This window comes from Schistocerca nitens, chromosome 8 (assembly GCF_023898315.1).
Source record: "Schistocerca nitens isolate TAMUIC-IGC-003100 chromosome 8, iqSchNite1.1, whole genome shotgun sequence".
In the NCBI taxonomy this organism is placed as follows: Eukaryota; Metazoa; Arthropoda; class Insecta; order Orthoptera; family Acrididae; genus Schistocerca; species Schistocerca nitens.
This window is the reverse complement of record NC_064621.1, coordinates 200,333,013-200,356,829: the sequence shown is the minus strand read 5'-3', so window position 1 is coordinate 200,356,829 and position 23,817 is coordinate 200,333,013. Positions and strand designations below refer to the sequence as shown.

The following is a 23,817-nucleotide window of genomic DNA, read 5'->3' as shown; positions in this document are numbered from 1 at the left end:
TCAGGGACCAATTGGCAAACTGGGGAAGGTCACAGCTGAGGAAATAACCCCTCCCTGGACCTGGCCTATACCAGGGGATACATGCAAACTCTGTCAACCAAACACTGGGAATTATGAGTTACCCAGTCACCTGTTATGTGTCACACATGTGGGCCAGCTTTCAGGAGTGCACAGGGAGGAAGAAAAAACACAGAGGAACCTCAACTCCTAGGCAGAGGAAGGGTATGAGATGGAGAATGAAGAAAGAAGGAAAAAACAGACAATGTACTGTTCTGATGCCAAGCTATCGAACCTTCAGAATACATTTCCAAACATATCCCATACATGTTCCCCTAGGGAGGGGAAAAATGACAGCAGGATAGATATGCAGCATAGAAACTGAAGAGATGCTGCAAAGGCTGGGGCCCCATGGTAGCCAAGCACAAACTCACCAAAGAGTGGTGAGCCACTGGGGTGGGGGGAGGTCAGAAAGGAAGCCCTGAGCAAAGCGGACAAAAAGCAACCTCAGAACACTGACTTTGGCTTGCTTCAATGTTTACAGCTGCAGACTAAATTATCAATGCTAGTCACAAAATGTGTGTAAATTTTCATTAGTAAGAAAAATACGACCACATTCTGATACAGCTGGGGTTTCTTTTCCAACATCTCATATCACAGTCCTGATTATATTCTGGAACAGATAACTCAACTGTAAATGTACTAGTAATGCACAGCTAGTTCTCTTCAGACACTGTGTCATGAAATCAGAACGTAACCAATGCAACCTACCATTAAGCAGAGCTCCGAGAGTTGCTGGTGGTGGTGTAGGGGTAGAGCTGTGAGTTGCTGCAGCAGCTGCAGCTGTTGCTGTGGTTAGTGGATCCACCAGGCTTACTGCAGGGTCTCCTGTAACCACTATCTGCCCTGAAAATATGCATGATAGTATGTCAGAATGATATTTATGTATATGATCTTTTCTAAGCAAAGTAAATGTGTTCCCATATACTGAAAATGGGGTTGCAACATTGGCTGTTTTCCTTGTTTTGTCTTTTAAACAAATAAAGTTATTAAAAGCAAATTATCTGCAATAATGCAGAGCACTGACCTTTTCCCTACAAGCTAAAAGAAGTGTACTAGTTCATGAATATTTGGGCAGTTTAACAATGTAATCCCTTCAACTGTTCAAAGACGGATGTAATTTTTGTCAAGCTACGTCCAATGCTAATTGACAAATCACCTTCCAGGATACGCCATGCACAGAGACTGAATGTTATACGAGGAATGAACAGATAACTTTTAGTCTAACTGTTAAACAGTCCATGAAACTGCATTTATCATATTTTGACTGCTCTACTACCAGAAAATGGTACAATGATCAGCTGACAGTAATACTGATACGTCAGTGCACTGATGGGTACTCTGTACAAACAGTCGACATGCAGTCATTCACGTGTTTTGAAAATCAGAATGAATGCTCACAGTTTTTGTTACAGCTCCCAAAATGCAGAAAGAAGTACGAGAATAATTAAGTTCAGAAACCTATCGGAAAGGGCAATCTAAATTAAAAATAAGGTCAAATTACTCTTTTAATTTCATATTAAGTTTTACTAAATCTTCATGTTGTTGGGCAGCATTTTATTTTATTGTTAAAGTGGTCATTATGGTCCTTATACATTATCTTATTCCCATGACACAGATTTCTTCACAGAAATTAAATGGGACACAAAAACTGATTAAAATTTACACTTTCACTTAAGATTACTTTTTCTACTGTACAACAAAACTATGATTCTCAAATAAGTATGCACACAAAGCATTTTCAAATTTAATTTCATCTGGGTTTTTAATCACTTTACATGGTTGGAAGCTCAAGGAAAGTTAACCAGTATATATCAGCCATGAAGACATGCATTTATACAGAAATATTGTCGGTTTTGTGATATACGCAAGGACAGGAAGATTTCACATTAATGTGGCAAGCACAAACCACATCTAAAAGTGAATTCAAGTTTAGTGGTTTGTGCTTACCACAGTACTGTGTTGGCCAGAATTGCCACACCACAGTATGATCAAAAAGTATGACTGTCGTGCATAAAGTTAGCTTTAATCCCAATTTTTAATTCATGTTCACAACTTATGATAAGATGACTCATTTATATGTCCACACATTTTGTAATAGTTTGGTGGCGACGGAGTATCAGATCAAAGGGCTGCATCGCGGATAAAGCAGTGATCTTCAATTAGCAGCAGCTTTAAACTGCCCAAGAAGTAGATAAGCAACTGTGAATATCTGGCTCAAAGCACCATGGAAATATCTTTGAAAGACTATAACCCATTGCACAAACTAGAAAACGAAGATTTTTCGTCACAGGATGAACAAATTCATTGAAGTTAAGTTGCGGTTACTGACAGTAAACAGTATGATAATCAAATTATAGTTTTCAATTTGCCACTGCACATTTAATGAAGTTTTTATTTTAAAAAATACAGATTCAGTTCAAGTATGCTAGCAGTGGTTTTTCTTAACATTGCTGGTGACATTCCATGGGTCAAAATAATGAAGGTAACGGTTATCCCTTCAATACAGAAACAATGAAAGGACGAAGTGATGCAGCAACTAACTGGCAACGATGTTGTGTTCGCTAATGAGATCACTGACAAAAAGAGACTGTCATATTTTTACTGTGTTGCTGGAGACAGTTTGGGCATGAAAAGAACAAAAACTTTTTGTTGCACGTGTACAGGTTCTCGACAAAGTGAAGTCAACACGTGCTCATGCTTTACAAGACTATAATAATTAATATGGCAATGTAAAGCATATTATAAATGATGGTGCTAGGTACATGAAGGAACATGTCATCTCTCTGAAAACAGTTATAGGAAACCATTTAAGCCTTTTTCATTGCTGGGCACATAAGCAGAACATGGTTACAAAAGTATTTTCAGAAGAACTTTCCAAAAATTCATCTCTGCAGCAACTAAGTAAAAGGAGTTTTTCTTGACTACTAGGAACAGATAGGATTTATATCTGCAGTTTTTCGAGGAGAAGAATGGAGGTCTAAAGACATTTCCAGTGCTAACACGTAGGAATTCTTGCCTTTCCACCGCCATTTATGTAGCAGAATACGTGGTGTCCATAAAAGAATGTCCCTGTTATAAATGTTAATAGCAACAACTGTAAGCATTGTAGCGGTTTTTTCCTGGGTGAAAATACATGTTTTCCAAGTTCAGCGATAATATACTTTCAATCAGAGCTTTACAACTTCCCGGCACTTCAGGAAACAAATTCCAGCAACGCCAATAAAATTTTGAATAATGGCATAAATGGCTGGTCTTCTGAGCCCAAGATTTTTCCAAATGGTTGGTTCTCTTTAAGTTTCAAACGAGAGTTAAAAAAACTTTGTTATTTCAGAAATTCATCGCACATTCTCACACACAATATTAATTCACCTTGCTTAAAAGGAAATTTACTTTGAAAGTAACACTTCTCAATCCACCATTCACATATTTTCTCGTGACCTGATAGAAATGTAAACAGTTGTGAAGTCACACTCCTTGAGAGCAGTTCGTTGTTATGAAGTATTGCATAGTCTCTGTCCTATAGCCCTTGATGCATTTTGCTGTTTGCAGGTGCTTGTGTGTACACTGTGTTTTTTTGTTGTAAATGGCGCATTTTCTTTGCAATTCAAGTTTTATTTTGGTGTATTCTCTCGTTTATATTTTATTGCTGTAGTATTATTCTGCAGTAGTCAGCTGAAGTAAAAGTCTTTGTTAGAATCTCATTTCTTATCAGTCAAAATTATAAAAATTTAACTGAAAACTAAAGCAACCAAAAATTCCCAAATTCTAAAGAATTTCAGTTTTTCTGGACAAAAAAATTTATGGGTTTTTCCCATTGTCCAGGGGCATATGCACCCTGACTGTAGTGTTGGTTCAAGCTCACAAAGAGTACCTCAAACAATTTTAGATAAGGGCATGCATGAGAACTGTTATGTTGTTTTCCCTGATGCAGCACCACATACACAAAATGATGACTCTTGGGCATAAAGTTTTTGTGTTCTGCATTTTGCTAAGAGAGAGTCTGTAATTACAGTTTGATGAGCCCCTAGACAGCTTGGATCCACTGCTATACAACTTACATCAGACAAGTGCTCTTTTTTCCACAACGAAATCAAGTACCTGCCCCATAACCAAATGCTTCCAGGCCATTGCCCAACTCCCAGATCCCACTAACAAGAATCAACTCCATTCTGTCTTACAGCAAGTCGAATATTACCAGAAGTTCCTATCAGTGGTGGCCACAATCACACAGCCCCTTCACAAATTACTACTGAAAGACAAATGCAGGGACTGGTCTTCTGAAGGTCAACGGGCATTTGAGTGAGTCCTGGACTCCAAACATTTGGTGTACTACAACCCTCACAAGCCTCTGATTGTGGTTGTGGATCCTTGCGACATGGAGATCGGGACAGTGTTGTCGCACAGGACAGGGATGGCAAATAAGCCAATAGTGTTCATGTCCAAAATGCTGACACGGCTCTGTGCAGCTACTCTGAAGTTGACAGAGAAGCCCTGCCCTTCACTTTTCTCATCAAAAATTTCATAACGACATCTATGGGAGAAAATTCCTACTGCAGACAGACCATAAACCACTGGTCATGCTTTTTATTCTCCTTTCCATCAACCTATGATTATGAGATAAGTTCCGGACATCATCCAACCATAGAAACACCATGCTGGTGGGAGGGAATGATTCATTTAACGCATGTCTTGATGTTTGTCCCAGTGTCAACGCCTTCTCCAGCCAGGCTCTGACCTGCCTTCTGCTCAATGCCAGGGTCATTGCCAATGCTGTTACGAACAACACAGTCCTCTCGTGAGTCAAACACTTCTTGCAAATTCTGTGGCCTATGTCAAGGACAACCTTGACCCACTCCAAGTTCACACATTTTTTGAATATCCTAGCAGTTCTATCACTTTACTAGAGTCAACATCTTCCATGGGAGACGATTTGTGGGTGGTTGTTGCAGCAGCTTTCAGAGCAGATGTCCTCAAGCTACTGCACCACTGACACTGGCATTTTAATGGCCAAACATATGGCTCAACAACACACGTACCGAAAGGCCTGCACACACCACTGCAAGTACCAGGCAATGCCCTCAAGAGTACATTTCCCCTGGTCTAGGCCAATGGAGTCTTGGAATTGGTACATCTAGACTTCCGATCTGATAACATAAGCATAGAAAAGATGTGGAATTATTTCAAAGAGATAGTATTGACACCAACAGAGAGATATATATCACATAAATTAATAAGAGATGGTACTGATCCACCATGGTACACGAAACTGGTCAGATCGCTGTTGCAGAAGCAACTAAAAAAGCATGCCAAATTTTAAAAGAACGCAAAATCCTCAAGATTGGCAAAGTTTGCAGAAGTTCCAAATATAGCCCATGCTTCAATGTGCGATGCTTTTAATGATTTCCACTATGAACGTCTGTCTCGGAATCTGGCAGGAAACCCAAAGAGATTCTGTCCGATAACAATGGTGAAGTCACTTACAACAGTGCCACTAAAGCAGAGTTATTAAACACGGTCTTCCGAAACTCCTTCACTAAACAAGACAAAGTAAATATTCCTGAATTCCAATCAAGAACAACTGCCAAGATGAGAACCACATGAGTAGATATCCTTGGTGTAGCAAAGCAGATTAAATCACTTAATAAATCTGATCCAGACTGCATACCAGTCAGGTTCCTCTCAGTGTATGCTGATACAATAGCTCCATATTTAGCAATTACATACAACCGCCCGCTCACAGAAAGATTCATACCTAAAGACTGGAAAATTGCCCGAGTCATACCAATATCGAAAAAGGGAAGTAGAAGTAATCCACTGAATTACAGGCCCATAACACTAATGTCGATTTGCAGTAAGGTTTTGGAACATATACTGTATTCTAACATTATGAAGTACCTTGTAGAAAATGATTTATTGACATACAGTCAGCACAGAATCAGAAAATATCGTTCTTGCGAAACACAACTAGCTCTTTATACTCCTGAAGTAATGAGTGCTATCGACAGGAGATGTCAAATTGATTCCATATTTTTAGATTTCCAGAAGGCTTTCGACATCATTCCTTTCAAGCATCTTCTAACCATATGCCTATGGAATATCACCTCAGTGGTGCGACTAGATTCATGATTTCCTGTCAAAGATCACAGTTCGTAGTAATAAACGGAAAGTCATCGAGTAAAACAGAAGTAATATCCGGCGTTCCCCAAGCAAGTGTTATAGGCCCTATATTGTTCCTGATCTATATTAACAACACAGGAGACAATCTGAGTAGCCCTCTTAGATTATTTGTAGATGATGCTGTCATTTATCATCTTGTAAAGTCATCAGATGATCAAAACGAATTGCAAAATGATTTAGATAAGATATCTGTATGGTGCAAAAAGTGGCAACTGACCCTGAATAAAGAAAAGTGTGAGTTATTCACCTGAGTACTAAAAGAAATTACTAAATTTCGATTACGCGGTAAGTCACACAAATCTGAAGGCTGTAAATTCAACTAATTCTTAGGGACTACAATTACAAATAAGCTAAATTGGAACGATCACGTAGGTAATGTTGTGGGTAGAGCAAACCAAAGACTGCGATTCATTGGCAGAACACTTAGAGGTGCAACAGATCTACTAAAGAGACTGCTTACACTACACTTGTCCGCCCTATTCTGGAGTATTGCTGTGCAGTATGGGATCTGCAGCAGGTGGAACTGACGGATGACATCAAAAAAGTTCAAAGAAGGGTAGCTTGTTTGTACTATCGCAAAATAGGGGAGACGGTGTCACAGACATGATACGTGAATTGGAGTGGCAATCATTAAACCAAAGGCATTTTTCGTTGCGACAGAATCTTCTAATGAAATTTCAATCACCAGTATTCACCTCCAATTGGGAAAACATTCTGCTGGCACCCACCTACATATGGAAATATGATCATCATGATAAAATAAGAGAAATTAGGGCTCGCACAGAAAAATTTAAGTGCTCATTTCTCCCAGCGCTCTGTACGAGAGTGGAACAGTAGAGAGACAGCTTGAAGGTGGTTCATTGAACCCTCTGCCAGGCACTTAATTGTGAAAGCAGAGTAATCACGTAGATGTAGATGATGTGCTGTCCCTTTCTTGGGACTAATTCGCTCATTCTGGTACAAGCCTCCCAAAAGTTATTGGCTCATTCTGGTAGAAACTTCCACAAGTTATTCTTGTGTTGATAAATGCACAGTACAGGGACGTCCCAAACTGTCAGAGCACCTAACCATATTTTCACAGTGGAAGTACTTCCCCTCACCATCATGGCAGATAGTGGCACACAATTTACCACCTCAAGACACCCTGCTAGTTCCTGAGTAACAGACACAGACCTCATCAGTGACAACAAAGAGGCCCAAGATGCAGATGGACATCGTCCACAACCCTAATGGCTGACATAGAAGCTTCACCTCCTCTCTCTTGAATGGGGAGGGGATGTTGAATTCTCTGGCACCTCCTACTGGGTACATTCCTTCCCATATCACAAAACAAGTCACGGCGACTGATCAACAGAGGTCGCCATCGACAAAGGAACTTCTTTGTCACATCTCCCACAGACATTAACAAAGGACAATGATGAAACCATCCGGCCAGGAGAGCCAGAGGCAATGAACTCGTTATCACAGACAACGCAGCCAATCACGCAGCTCCCATACTGCCACCTACATCAAGTTATAACACAGCTAAATTTCGAGTGTCTCATTCTGCAGTCAACAGTCATGTTCTACAGACTACCATCGCAATTATGAAGTTACCTGGGAATGTAGTGGACAATAGACAGACACTACAGCACTAATGATGCAGTGCCTACGTGAACTTAGTCTTAGGAGGACATTACTAATGGAAGTGATAACTTGTCACGACTAATCTCGTGTCTGTATGGAATATTGTGCACCAGTGTTCATGTCCAAGGCACTTTGTGAGTTATAATAAATAAGAGTTACTTTGTTTGGACTAATTTATTTATGCAGTAGTCAACAGTGACCTAGCTCAACAGAATATATCACTTTTTCAAACCAACAGCTCAATTCATGGAAGCAATACTAGAAATAAGAACCATCTTCACAAGGATTTAAAGTCACTTAGTCTTGTACAAAAAGGTGTGCATTATTCAGGAACACACATTTTCAATAACTTGCCAGCAGCCATAAAAAGCTTAACAACCAATGAAATTCAGTTTAAGAGAAGCCTAAAGGATTTATTGGTGGCCAACTCCTTCTACTCCATTGATGAATTTCTTAGTAAAACCAACTGATTTGTACATAAGTACAACGTAACTTCTGCACAATTTCAGTGCAGTAGTGTGTTCATTGAAAATGTGTGTGTGTGTGTGTGTGTGTGTGTGTGTGTGTGTGTGTGTGTGCTAGTATAATCTAACTTCTGCACCATTTCAATGCAGTAATGTGTTCATTGTAAATAAGTATTACAGTAGTTGTATTACTTTATAAATAAATAAAAAACTTTTTTATTTTAAATTCAGTGCATTAGTATTTGTAAATGACTCTTAGTGTTCATTAAAAATGACGATCATTCCACTTGGGACCTGTGGAATGGTACATTAGCTTATTTGTTTTAGTTGTAAATATTTGTCATGTATTGTTGTTTTTCTGACATGTTCCATATCCTGGAGGACCTCCTCACTACGGATCAATTGGAATGAAAGTAAATCTAATCTAATCTAATCTAAAGTACAGAGCATGTCGCAACAAACAAAATACCTTCTGCATACTGCATATTAACAAGAGAGGGAGTTACACTAATATGCTATCACTTCGCCTCATTTAGTGTTTTGATACCAATGAAGAACAAACTTTAATTAAATGCTCTGTACACATATTTAAAAGTCTCAATATAATAAATAAGACAGTACACAAACATAATGGAAATCCTAGGTGGAATTCAAATAATAGAAGGAATAAAAGTAACTACTCACCCTGTAGTAAAGATAATATATTTCAGAACTAAAACACATGTGCAAGAAAGAAAGAGAGAAAGTTAGTCTTCATCATCGTGTCTTCTGTGACTCAATGCCTCCCCTATGTGGTGAGTAGTAATCCACCCTTTCCATATTGCTGTTATTCCATCTTGGATTTGCCATTGTTTGATTATACTGAATAACTTATTTCATCATATAACAATGTCAGAATTATTATTTCATCAAATATGTTTTTCCATCTTGTGAGCAGGCATACAAAATTTTACAAGTTTGATGGGTTGTGACTTAATGCATATTTTGGCTATGAGAATCTCTTCACTACTTTTTTTGTAGATCGCCCACATTAAAATTTTCTTGATCATCATTAGACGCTCTCCTGCAGTATCGCTATTTGATTTAGAGTTTAAAATCAAGTATTCACCTGAGAAAAATACTGTTCTTCCTGCCAGCACACTTCATTAATCCCGGCTAGATTTAACATCAACCTAGCCACTTACCTTCCACATTCTCTAAGACCAGCCTGTTCACTGATCTGCTTGTGCAAGTTTGCTCACTCATATGCACGTCCAAGCAGTGAGCAACTGGCGGGCTCATGGCAAGTAAGGGTGGAGCAGGGGGGAGGAAGGGGGGGAGGGGGAGGTAGCTCAGCTTGTTTAACTAGTGTCATAGAGCCTATTGCTAATGTTAGTTCTACGGAGATGTATTGCTTTACCTTGGATAATTAATACCTTTTGTTGCAAATTTATTGCCTAAGATAGTTGCATTGATGGGATATGATGATGAAATGAAGCGTGCATTTCTTTCAATTGATGAGGCAAAAAACACAGAAATAAAAACAAGCTTTGCCTATAACTATACAATGTAATTTGTGGAAGTGGAGTAGTAGCTACACCTCCGAACAGTTCTGTAACATCCCTCTGGTTATTTCCACTTCAAATTTACTGAACATGAACACTTGAGAAAACCTACCTTGGTTGTTGAGTGTGACACTCCCCAACTTTGCAAGCGCTTGAAGATTATTGATTGCATTGTTTGTTGAACTGAAATCACCAGAGAACAGATCTGCTAATGTGAATGATGGAGTAGGGCTTGGATTTGAGCTAGCAGGCGGATGAGTACTAGTTACATTTACTGCAGAGGCACCGACTGCAACCTGAAAAATTAGCATCTTCTTTAATACAAACAGTTTGATAGACCAACAAAACAGAACAGTCAAACATGATTTCATGCACAGCCTTCCTATTTAACAAAAATGCACATGTCGATATTGCAATGCATAACTCCAAGAAAGAGAAGATACCTAAACTGTAAACACCGTGTAGTTTCTAACTATAATACCACACAAGCACAAGTATGTCAAATGGTGGTTTTGTCTTTCTCACATTTTGAAAACACGTTTCACAACCCAATCACTGAACTGAGCAAAGTAGTTTAGTGGCAAGGCACTGTACTCAGGAGGAAAGCAGCTAAATTCCCTTCCAGCCACTCAGATTTACATTTTCTGTTGTTTCCATAACATTCTTCGTGTGGATAATAGGATGGTTCCTTTGAAATGAGCACAAACAATTTTCTTCCAAAATCTGAGCTTCTGTTCTGTCTCTTAATGACCTTGTTGTCAATGGTATGTTGAACCTTAATATACATACATACACCCCCCCCCCCCCACCTCCTCCTTGTCTTCAAACACTGACAAATCTCAACATTCAAATCTCATTACAGTTAGTCTCTTACCATCAAATGCAGGGAATTATATCATACTCCTTTCTCCTTCATCAAGGAAAATTTTCTTGTAAGTAAAACCATGTCATTATGCAGAGACAATAGCACAAACTTTGGTGAAGTGCAATGAAACTTCTGGATGAGAATATGTGAAAGGGTGGACATATAGGGGTGGAATAGTATAGTACAGCAGTTCTTCGCAAAACTGCAGTACTACAATGGATAATCTTACCAAACCCCCACAGTACACTCAACAGATGAATTTATGAACATTGGTGTAATTAAAATATTTCAAATAAACCAGAGCTATGCTAAGATCTATTACAAAAATCTTAATTTTTCTTTTGGAATAAAGTGAAATGCAATTCCAAGCATGCACAGCCATACACACACATAGTGAACACCATCTTGAACAGGCATGCACCTTCCGATTCTAAAACAAGATCTTGGCTTAAAATGTGTGTTTCATGAAGTAAAGCTACTATAAATTACTTTGCAGCCAGTTTAAACCCAATAGTACTTCAATGAGCAACAAAGGGCATGTAAGAAACCAAAAGGCTATAGCTGTGTAATAGCTCAACTTTTAATCTCATTCCTCCCAAATGAGACTCCACTGCATCACATTGCCCGGTCTAAATCACAGTTCTCTCTCTTCACATCTTCACTGTTGTGTCAATTTTTAAACAGGACTCAAACCAATCATATATCAACCACACATAACATCTGCTGTCCTCTTCCTCTTCCTCTTCCTCCTCCTCCTCCTCCTCCTACCCAGATTTCTTAATCATAACTTCAAATTTAATTTGAGGAGAGCAAGGAAAGCAACTGAGACTTTATCACTTGCTACATCCTGTTATGAAATAATACTACAACAACAATACAAAATTTTAAAAAGAATAGTACACAAAACTCTTCCTACATAGACCATCTCCCATTTACCAGTAAATGTTCAAGAGAGAAGAAACGTTTTGCACAAATCATTTATGACTGAACATTCTATAGACAATGACACTGTAGATAGCACATCCTACACACATTCAACATACCCTCATACCTGCAGAAATACATGTTTTTCATATAAAAGCCCATACTAATGCAGATTTCCACAGCTATGTATGTCGGTATCTACAATAATAATTATTTTGCGGTTAACACTTTACGGACTGTGTCAATGTTATTACTTTCCTCTATTTGGATTACACAAGAACACTAGACTCAATTGTTACAAGCCACTGTTATTACTCAATAAGGACAGAATGCCACTTTGCTAACTAGAACACAGTGTGTAGGAAGAAAGGATAGCTGCATTGCCGATATCTGTACGGCCTGAAGAGGGTTTTCCCATACAAATACAGATATGATCTATTTCCACTGTACAGGTAGCTGCCTTATGTCCAAGTCATTCACTGTCTCACTTACATTAACAGCTGCCACTTACGCTATTACCAGAAGCTTTAACTAAGTTACATAAAGCCTATTCAAGGACATTCCATCATTTGGACTTCCTCTGTATGTTCTGACTCCTGTTTTGTGTTTCACTTATAACATAAAATAAGTGAATCTCCCAATATTTCTCTTCAATATATTTGTAAGTACACAAAGTAAAGTTTATTACATTGAGGACCACATTAACAATTGATTTCACTAATTACAATAGAAAGCTGTAACAAAGTGAATGTATCACATTATGACATGCTAAATTGTATTAAAATGCAGCCTCTAAGTTCATAGTCAATAGAATGTGAATTGCAAGGTCTGACTTCATTAGAGGATAATTCAGGCAGGGAATATGTATGTTCATCAAAGTTCCAGCTATCGAATAGATTAATGTGATCTACAAAATTTTAATGTATGTGGATACGAATTGCAAGAGTTTGTATGTTAATAGTATTGCCACAGCTGCCTACAGAACAAAGAACAGGATGCAGTTGTATCATCCTCTGCTTTAGATATTACAGTCTTCTAATTCCTTTACGTCAATATCATCTACATCTACATCATACTCCACAGGCCACCTAATGGTGTGTTGTGGAGGATACTTCTAGTACCACTGACCGATTCCCCCCTGCCCCATTTCACATGCAAATGGTGCATGGAAAGTATGATTGTTGGTAAGCCTCTATATTGGTTCTAATTTCTTGAATTTTCCCATTGTGGCCATTACGTGAGATGTATGTGGGAGGACGTAATATGTTGTCAACTCATCCTGAAAGCACTCTCTTGAAATTTCAATAGTAAACCTCTGCTATGCACAATGCCTCTTGTAATGTCTGTCAATGGAGTTTGTTGAGCATCTCGGTAATGCTCTCACTCCGACTAGATAATCCAGTGATGAAACACACCAGTCTTCATTTGATCTTCTCTACCTCTTCTATCAGTACTACCTGGTAAGGACCCCATATTTATGAACAATATTCAAGAACTGGTTGAACAAGCACTTTATAAGTCACTTCATTTGTGAATGAGTTACATTTGCGTAAGATTCTTCCTATGAATCTCAATCTAGCTGCTTCTTTTCCTGTTATTCCACTAGAGCAAACATGTAATTTTTCCGTCCTGACCACACACTATTATTTCTAATACCGATTACATGTTTTGGCTAACTGCCATGAACAGATCTGCCCTGAGGCAAAATAAATGAATGAAGAACAATGATTAATAATCACATGATAATTACATGGTACGTGCCATCTACTGAAATTGTGAAGATTGTGTACTGAACCATCTCTCAGTTCTCTGCAGATTATTTCTGTAACTCACAAAATGGGAAGTACTCATAATAAATAAATAAGATACTAATAAATAAACACACACAAGTGACACTTACCACGTACGGTAAAACATCAATATAATCTACATCGTCAAATAGTACATGATTGTACGGGGTGTAGGTGACTACTGGTGACCACACTAGAATGTAAATTATTCGGATGCTATCAGGAGGCATTAATTTATTCCACTTGCTCTGAATAATTACGCCTAGACATTTTACATTTGATAGTGTTTCCAGCAGTTTCCCCATTAACAGTGTAGTTCTACACTGGTGACTTTCTTTTCCCATGTACGTTCAATACGTTACGTTTATTTACAGTCATGATCCACGGCCAGGGCCTACAATCATTCGTCAAACCAATGCAGGTTATTCTGCAAACTGATACTGCCTTCCGGCATTGCTACATTCTTATGTAGAAACTCTTGATCTGTGAACAGTTATAAAGAGCATCCAGCACTTTCAACTAAATCATTTATATACTTGTAAACAATAATGGTCTTATCACACTTTCTTGAGGTACATAGGAAATTACCTTTACATCTGATAATTTTCTTCCATTATGAGTGACATGTTGAGTTATATATGAAAAGAAGTCTTTCATCCAATCACAAATCCGGTCTGATACTCAATAAGCTCATTTTTTACATTAAACAGGAGTGTGGGAAAACAGCATCACCCTGAACGCCAATGCCTACAGTGCTATGGATCTCAGACGAACTAAGTGAGTAGAGTTTCACAAGATATATGTCTGCAGAATTCATGTGGATTTTTTGAGAGTAGATTTTTGTTCTCAAAAAAAGTCATAATTCTTGAGCATTAAACACTCCTTTAAAAATAAATGAATGCTGGACAATGATTAATAATCACATGACAATTATGTGGAAAGTGACATATACTGAAATTGTATAGGTTGTTTACTGAACCAGTCAATGTAGCCATTGATCTAACAATGACAAAACCAGGAAGCCTTGCTGGAATTAACCTTTGAATGAAAGAAAGAGCCTCCTTTTGTTTATAGTAATCAAAAAATCTTTTAGTACTGAAAGAGTAAGCCGAAAAATTTGAAAGGAATGAGCCCTGTTTTCAGACTGCATTACTAAAAAAATGTGGCAACTACTCTTCAGTTCAGAAGCACATATAAAGGAAAACTGATGATAATAGATTTGTGTGACCAAAGTCAATATTTGTGAAATTCCTCTCGGTTGCAGACACTATCTTGTTGTGAAACAATGTACATGTTTCGTAAGTCGCCTTCACATTAGACCATCTTAATAGTACTTTCTTTTCTCAGTGTATGTTAACTAAAAATAAGAAGCACTTTTAGAGCGCCCCCCCCCCTCCCCCCGGAGTAGAGAATACCCTGCTAACAGTTACGACAAAAACAAAATGTTTAATGGCCATTCTTTACTAAAACTCATGTATACGATTCGTAAATACAGCCAAACAGTTGGCTGTGTAATACAAATCTTTTTGTTGAACTGTTGCTGGCTCACAGAAGTGTTTAAAACTGTAAAATCATACTATTATTTTGCTGAGAAGACTTTACACATGCAAATTTGTTGTGAAAGTAATCATGCTGGTGGTGGTGGTAGGGATAGTCTTCAGTTCGAAGATTGTTTTCCTCTTCATGCTACTCTATCCTGTACAAGCCTCTTCATCTCCGAATAACTACTGCAACCTACACATCCGTCTGAATCTGCTTACTGTATTCAACTCTGTCTCCCTCTACGAATTTTACCCGCCACACTTCCCTCCAGCACTAAACTGGTGTCCCTTGATGTCTCAGAATGCAACCAATACCTTCTTTTAGTCAAGTTGTGCCACAAATTTCTTGTCTCCCCAATTTTATTCAATACCTCCTCATTAGCTACATTATCTACCCACTTCATCTGCAACATTCTTCCATAGCACGACATTTCAAAAGCTTCTATTATCTTATTGTCTAAACTATTTAGCATTCATGTTTTACTTCCATACATGGTTACACTCCAGACAAACACTTTCAGACACTTGCCACCACCACTTAAGTATACAGAAAGGAATCACACGGTAATATAATACTCCGCATATATCTCCCCCCCCCCCCTCACTCACTCACTCACTCCTCTAAATGCCCTTCAAACAGAACTGTTTAACAGAGCAGTAGGGCAATTGCCACAAATGCTTTCCAAGAAAATTCAAGCACACAGAAACTGGCAACACACAGATGTTAACACAGTTTGCAATTTACATACACAGACCAGAAAATTTGAGACCGTAATTAATTGTACAAACCTCCTTCTCTGCAAGGCTTGCTAACTGTTGCAGATTGTATTCCTGAATACTTGTAAATCCATGTAATGTACTTGGAGGCACAACTGGGGCAACATCTTGGTTGAGAACATTTGTGGCCATTGTGAAGTTAGTTGCCAATTCACCATCAAATGATGAATGAATTGAAACAGGGCTACTTGTAGTGGTAACTGTTGTTGGGCAACCTGTCACCAAGCCCATTCCTGCTGCTGCCATCACATTATTTAGAGTCAATGGCACTGGTGCTGGCAAGGTCGCTGGCGGCGATAGTTCCTTTGATGTGGATACAACCTCTGTAGTAAATGTTCCAAAAGTAGCCTGAAAAGAATTCCATATTTGTCACTGTTAATGTCGAATTGTTAGAAACATTATCAAGCAAATACGACGGTTGCACAGAAAGTAATGCACTGTATTTTTTTCTTCAACAATTCTTTATTGAACATAATGAGAATTACATACATGAAAGAAAAGAATGGTGTTTTATCTGAACACTCTATTTTTCCATATAATCTCCATCCCATTCTATGGCCTTCCTCCAATGTGAAACAAGGGCGAGTATACCCTGGCGGCACCAATCCTTGTCCTGGTGGCGGAGTCAGTGCTTTAATGTGTGTATCACCACCTCATCTTCCCCAAACTGACGTCTACGAATGGCATCCTTCAATGGTCCAAACAAGTGCAAGTCTGAGGGGGCTAGATCAGGTGTGTCATATGTGACAGCTGTGGATGGTGTCCTCGACCGCTGCAAATTGTCGAGCTCCGCCAAACCACCTTCTGATGACCTCACCCTCCGTGTCCAGCGACTAACTGTACTTCTGTAGACAGCTGATGCTCCATAGAGTTTGCAAAAGTGTTTGTGAATATTCCCCAAAAATGGTTCAAATGGCTCTGAGCACTATGAGACTTAACATCTGTGGCCATCAGTCCCCTAGAACTTAGAACTACTTAAACCTAACTAACTTAAGGTCATCACACACATCCATGCCCGAGGCAGGATTTGAACCTGCGACCGTAGCGGTCACGCGGTTCCAGACTGAAGCGCCTAGAACCGCACGGCCACACCGGCCGGCCAATATTCCCCACAGTTTCTTTCTCTGCAGAGAGAAATTCAATGACGGAACATTGCTTGTAACGCACATCACCTACAGACGCCATTTTGAAACTGTCCTGCAGCTACGCTATCTGTCTGAAATGATGGAAACTTGGCATGCTCACTCAGGAAATTTCAAATAATACATACGTAACATTTTGCATTCATAGCAATGTTTTCGGCTGAAGGGAATGGAAAAAAAAGTGGTGCATTACTTTCTGGGCAACCGTCATACAATAACTGAATAAACTCAATCAATAATAATGAAAACACCACTCCTAATATCTCAGTTTTCAGAACATGCACTGTTAAATGTCTAGTGCTGGAATGGGGTAAAATGAAGTTCAGTAGGAGCACTTCATTAGTGGACATGGACATGTCCAAGCAGGTCCATACCCCCAACCCCCCCCCCCTTTTCTGTCTTCTTCTATCAAATATAAACCCAAATTGAAGACCCTTATTGACTGAAGTTAAAACATTAGACTTCCCTTCCTTCTAGAAAAATTCCCGACATGGGAGAAATTTAGGTTAGATTAGGTGTACTTTTAGTTCCAATAAATCCATAGTCAGGAATCCTCCAGGATGTATAAAAGGTAAGAAAAACAAGAATGTATAATAAATGTTTATAAAGAAAACAAATATGCTAATGTGCCTTCCATACATGCCACATGAAACGGTCCTTACAGATGTGGGATAAGTCAAAAAATCTTACAACATATTTTCATTTAATTTCCAATTACTTATATTTTCAAAAATTGATTATTTTTGTTTTCATTTAAAAGGTAATAAATAACTTGTCACAAAACATGTCAATGTTCAATACACAGAGCGATAATTGAGATATGAGATAATTCTCAGGCTAAATGTAGCCATTCATCTTCAAATAGAAATATCATTTTACAACCCTGTTTTACAATGACTGCATTCTGCACTTAATTTGTATTGAAGTCCAACTGTAATAATACTGGCATTATTTGATATTTAAGTAGGCATATTTTCATTTGCCATGAATTCCAATCACAAAATTAATGCTCACAGGCTAAAACTTATCACCAAAAATTCCCAGAGTCTGGTTTTACTTCTGAAGCTCAGGGAACTAAAAGTGAATCTTAAAAGCCCTACCAGCATTTCCAAGCCTTTAAGAAGTCAAAGACTCAGTGGGGATTCAAATTATTCTTTGGCGGAAACAAATGTGAGAAAAAAGGGTAATATACTATGCGATTTTTTTTTTGGAGATCAATAAGTGGTGGAGTTGGTAAATGACGGGAGGCACAGTACTGATTTGAGTTGGTAGGGTTTTTACACAGATGTCTCCAAGGTGCTCACTAAATGTGGGAGTTGTTCTCTGGCAGGCAGGTGCGTTTTTTAGATTGTTCATTTGTGAAAGTAACCTGCACATCAGATTTAAACTGTGCTGTGGTTTCTTAGTTCCTTATTCACACAAAAGCAAGAGTGGAATTATTATTATTTTTTAAAACTAATAAAGACTTTTTTAATATACATGTTTCACTGATAAGCAATGAATACTCAGTCTTCTTCTTCTTCTTCTTCTTCTTCTTCTTTTTACTAACTACAATAGAAACTGGTACTTTTCTGATTTTACTGTACACCTTGCTTCAAGCAAACCATGGGAACAGGATGAAAAATGCCTGTACCAATACAAAACTGATCTCGAGAGATACAGAACAATGACATAAACACACCGGGAGAATATAATTTGAAGAACTGTTGTTGTTAATGTATAAACTAATGTCTGGTTTTTTCATTCTGGTGTTTGGCTACACTACTACAGATTATTCTCTCAGGTAGGGATTTAATTAATGAGAATTAAAAATTCTTCCTGCATGATTAGGCGCAGACTCTACATTATTTCATGACTTTTTTTTTCTGCAACATAATTTAAAATCATTTCTCTTTGTTTTTTGAAATGCAGGTTTTTTACTTTAGAACCCTTCACAATGTATTCAAAGGCATAGCTGTGTGAAAAGCTCTGATCATTATATTTCAGTTACTATTCATTCTGGCAATGGGTTGGAGGATTCAAGTGTTGCACAAAGGGCGATTGCAGTCACTCTGCACATCAAGAAATACATCATGGAGGCAACAAAAGAAACTTGCACCTATGTTGTCTATTAAATGCTAAATTCACATTATTTTTTGTTAACATATGATGTGAAACTAGGCTGCTGAGAATTTCAGTAAACTGTTCCATTAGTTACATTTATACACAATACCAGACTTTCGATTTTAAAAGTTAGATGGGATGGTTTACGAAGCATGGATTTTCAATGCAGCACTGGTAACCTGCCACAACACTTAAAAATTTTGATAATTACTACCTACATAGCTTGTTTTCTTGGTATACTCTAGGGACTGAATGTAGTTAAAAACACTGATACAGCAGTATTGCTTTTGTTTCAATAATGAGTGTAAAGATTTAAGTTTGCAACATACTCAGATGATTTAACTGTTGATAAAAGCTGCAAGGTGTCACTGTCTCAGTCTAATTCAAACTACTTCTGATATGAACAAATAACAACTGAAAACATTTCTTTTAATATGTTTAGATATTGACTGAGGTTCTCTAGCTGATGACTTAATATGATAAAGCCACAAACTTTTAACATAGCCATGGATAACCGATGCACTGTGAACCTATCGCACAGAAACACTGACTATTTCTGGAGCAGCTGTGTGAAAAGTTTTTAACCCATAAAGATAAAATGATTCTGTCTCTAGCACAGGACTGTGAGTTGTGGGGCTTCTCTTTAAACACAGAGTACCTATCAGAGAACATGAAATAAGAATCAACTGTCACATAATGCAATCTCTGTAATCCTACCATTTCTAGATTCATTTTCTCTAAGCAATCATAATTACAGAAAGAAAGAAAAAAAATTGCAAAACTTAGTAGTTTCATATAGTAAACTTTTAAAATTGAATGATATTTCTTGACAGTTAAATAATCTTTTTTTCTGTACATCCTCTTTCCAGCTCTAACAGAATTCTGCATGTGATGTGGCAACTCGAGAAAATTAGATGGCCTGCCACAAGCACCGAGAAAGCAAACTATACTCTGACATACAACCAAAATAGCATCCAAAAATTTGAAACTTCAACATGTAAATCCCTAATATACCTTTTGATGCAATGAGAGAAATAAAAATGCCACCCTGTATTGGGTAGAAACCAACAATATCTGAACTTCAACCGGTTCGCAGAAAATTGTGCCCAATACTAAAACTCAACATATACACATAACAGACTTTAGTCATCAATAATACTGTCTCCATTGTTTACAACAGTCTGCCAGTGCTGGAGTAGCTTTTCGATTTTGCAACTGTAGAAATAACATCGCTTTGAGGTGAAGATCATCGAGCAATGTTTGGAGCACATTTCCATTCAGAAGGCAGGTTCCTTGAAGGTTGCTCGTACAAAGAGGAAAATATGAAAATTTGAGGGCACAAGATCAGGTGAACAGGGTGAGTGCAGAATGACTTCCCAACCCAACTCTTGTATGGGGCTTTCTGTCAGTCTAGCAGAATGCAGACAGGTGTTCTCATGGAGTAGCATCATCTCACGCAGTCTTCTTGGTCATCATTCTTGGACCGAGTCTCGAAGACATCAAAGTTGCTAACAAAAAATGTCAGCATTAGTTGCACCTCGGGGAATCAACTTGTGATATACACCACCTTCACTGTTCAACCAGATACATAACATCATATTATGCAGATGCACGCAGGCCTTTGTACTAGAAATTCCTGCTTTGTTTGGGCTCAACCATACCTTTCTTTTCCTTATGTTAGAATAAAGACAACATTTCTGGTCATCAATTAACGAGTCAGTTGACGACAAGCAAGCATTCGGCCACCCGCTGATTTTTGTGATTTTTGGCTTAGAGGATGCGGTACCCATACATCTAACTTTCGAACCTTCCCCATTGCTTGCAAACATTGCATGATAGTAGAATGATCCCAGGGCATCACATTTGCCAGTTCTGAAGTACAGTGTCATGGATCACAGTGGATCTTCTTCAAACCTCTGAGGTCTTCCTGAGTCACTTTTGTCGAAACACTCCTTCTCAAAATTAAAAAACCATTTTATTGCCGTACTCTGTCCGAATGCATTATCCCCACACATGGAACGAATGTTTTTGGCTGCGGCTGCTGCTGTCACCCTTCTACTGAATTCAAAAAGATGATTATGTCAAAAGGTTTAGGTTTATCCACTTGGCACTCCTATTTTTGACATCCACAGCTCCCCCTCACTATCTCCAAATGACAAAACAGCAATATGTAAACTCAGATGGCGAAAGTTAACAAAAAAAAAAACTGATAAATAATACTATAGCAACCAAAATACCAACATGCAGAACAAAAACACTATGAACTAATGCATAAACCTAATATAAAAACAAAGATCAACTCACCTTGATAGCATCTTCAAATTTATTAATATCTGTGTTGAACTCAATTGTGGTGGTTACATCTGGTTTTGGTGTGTTATTGATTAAATAAAGCAACTGAGCTCCAACAAGCTTCTTTAGTGACAGAATTTCTACAATATTTCCATGCTCCAAGAGCCGAGAAGTAAATTTGCAAGCATCATTTATTTTTTCCATTGTCTTTTCAATGCTGAAAAAAAATTAAAAAAAAACACACATTTAGCTTTCCATATCATAAATATATTTCATTCTTTCAAGTCTCCAACATTACAGAATTGAACTTAAAGGCAGAGTCGCCTCACTCCCTTCACCATCGGAAAAAACATTATTATGCATTAATATCACAGGGAACACAGATTTTGAAGTAGAGCTTGTGCAAAGTAACTTCAATCATGCACAGAAAACATTCTTGTTCTGAGAAGTGGGCATGTCTGCCCCTTCTCTCTCTCTCTCTCTCTCTCTCTCACTCACTCACTCACACACACACACACACACACACACACACACACACACCAATTGAGACAGACTATTGATTTTGAAAGTCTCTATTCATCAAACTATTAGTTTACAATCATTAGTTAATATGACTGCTTGAGACTTCCTACCGGCACCTTTAAGTTCTGCAAGATAGACATTTGTGTGAAGACCTCAGCTGTCAAACAGCCTTTTCCCTACATTCAGTGTCCATTCACAAGTGGACCTCCACCTCTACAGCTATCCACTGCCATTCCATTTGCACAGGTAGGGAGCCAAGTTATTTTGTACACACTCTACGTCTAACGTATCATCAATGAAACACGGCACAATTTCAACAAAGCAGAAGACATGTCCCAAATGTGTTTTAAATTTCAGTGTAGACAAATGTATAGCTGATTTGCTCAATCTCAAATTAAGATGTACAGCAAGAAAGCAAGCCTTTAAAAAAAAATTGAGCAACATGCTGAGATGGGGGGAAAAAAAAAAAAAAAAAAAAAAAAAAAAAGAGGTAGCTTGAATTTACCAAATTGAAATTCTACATTACACGAAAATCTCTCTCTCTCTCTAAGCTTATAAGTTCCTTAATGCTTCTTATTTAGAGGGTATTTTAATTAATAAATGTACCTTACACATCTTGTGGTATATGTCTCATGGATGCAGCCCTCTCCTTTTGCTACAAAGCAGATGAGACGGTCTGTCTACTAAGAAACAGATTTCATAAATACTACCTGCAACCTTAATATTGCGTGTCATGAATTGATTAAAATTCTTTCCCACAAACTCATTCTTATCATCTCTCCAGTTTACTTCAAGTAACTAGTATGCACATTTTTTAATATTCAGTAAATGTACCAAAACATTGGTATTTACACATACAATAACTGTTAGTAACATATCAAAATTTATCTTTCACACTTACGGTTTTGCATGTCTTGCCACAAACCATCCATCATTTCCTTATCTTTCTCAACACTAGATTTCAAACCTTTTCAATATCATCCCAATGGGAAAAGTTATTCGTGTTTATAAAGCCTTTGCTGAAAGTGATTTCTTCCCCATTAGCAGGCTCATATGAATCGCTAGACTCAGAAGAAATGGTGTTCCCTCTTCCAAATCACTCACTACTGTTTCAGAAATATATGCAATTATCCAGAATAGAAGTAAACAGGCAGAAAACGGCACTGTGGTCAGCAACGGCTATAAACAACACCATACGTCTGGCACAGCTGTTAGATCAGTTATTGCTGCCAAAATGGCAGGTTATCATGATTTAAATGAGTTTGAATGTGGTGTTACAGCTGGCGCATGAGTGATGGGATGCAGCATCTCTGAGGTAGCAATGAAGAGGGGATTTTCCCGTGTGACCATTTCCATGAGTGTACCATGAATACACCCCCCCCCCACCACCACCCCCCAATGACCCATGGACCTTGCGATACAGATAGCCGTACTGTAGGTGCGACCACAATGGAAGGCTATCTGTTGAGAGGCCAGACAAACACGTGGTTCCTGAAGAGGTGCAGCAGCCTTTTCAGTAGTTGCAGGGTCAACACTCAGGATGATTGACTTATCTGGCCCGGTAACATTAACCAAAACGGCCCTGCTGTGTTGGTACTGCGAACGGTTAAAAGCAAGGGGAAACTACAGAAGTTAATTTTTCCCGAGGGTATGCAGCTTTACTGTATGGTTAAATGATGATGGCATCTTCTTGAGTAAAATATTCCAGAGGTAAAAAGTCCCCCATTCAGATCTCCGGGCAGGGACTACTCAGGAGGATGTCGTTACCAGGAGAAAGAAAATTGGCGTTCTACGGATCGGAGCATGGAATGTCAGGTCCCTTAATCAGGCAGGTAGTTTGTAGCCTATCCCCGATGTTATTCAATCTGTGTAGTGAACAAGCAATAAAGGAAACAAAAGAAAAGTTTGGAGTAGGAATTAAAATCCACGGAAAAGGAATAAAAAGGGAAATGGATAGGTTAAAGTTATAGTGGGAATTAGTGAAGTTCGG

The 23,817-nt window shown here is 38.3% G+C and overlaps 1 protein-coding gene across 1 annotated transcript in view; it reads right to left on the bottom strand.

Annotated features, from left to right (window-relative positions):
- LOC126198716 (B-box type zinc finger protein ncl-1-like) overlaps nucleotides 1-23,817 on the bottom strand; it is a 154,814-nt gene that overhangs the window by 46,481 nt on the left and 84,516 nt on the right. Inside the window, exons 7-10 of the mRNA XM_049935235.1 lie at nucleotides 21,318-21,522; nucleotides 15,781-16,116; nucleotides 9,984-10,167; nucleotides 769-903 (exon numbers count right to left, since the gene is read on the bottom strand). Coding sequence (XP_049791192.1) covers nucleotides 769-903; nucleotides 9,984-10,167; nucleotides 15,781-16,116; nucleotides 21,318-21,522 — 860 coding nt within the window. The remainder of the gene's footprint in view (nucleotides 1-768; nucleotides 904-9,983; nucleotides 10,168-15,780; nucleotides 16,117-21,317; nucleotides 21,523-23,817) is intronic.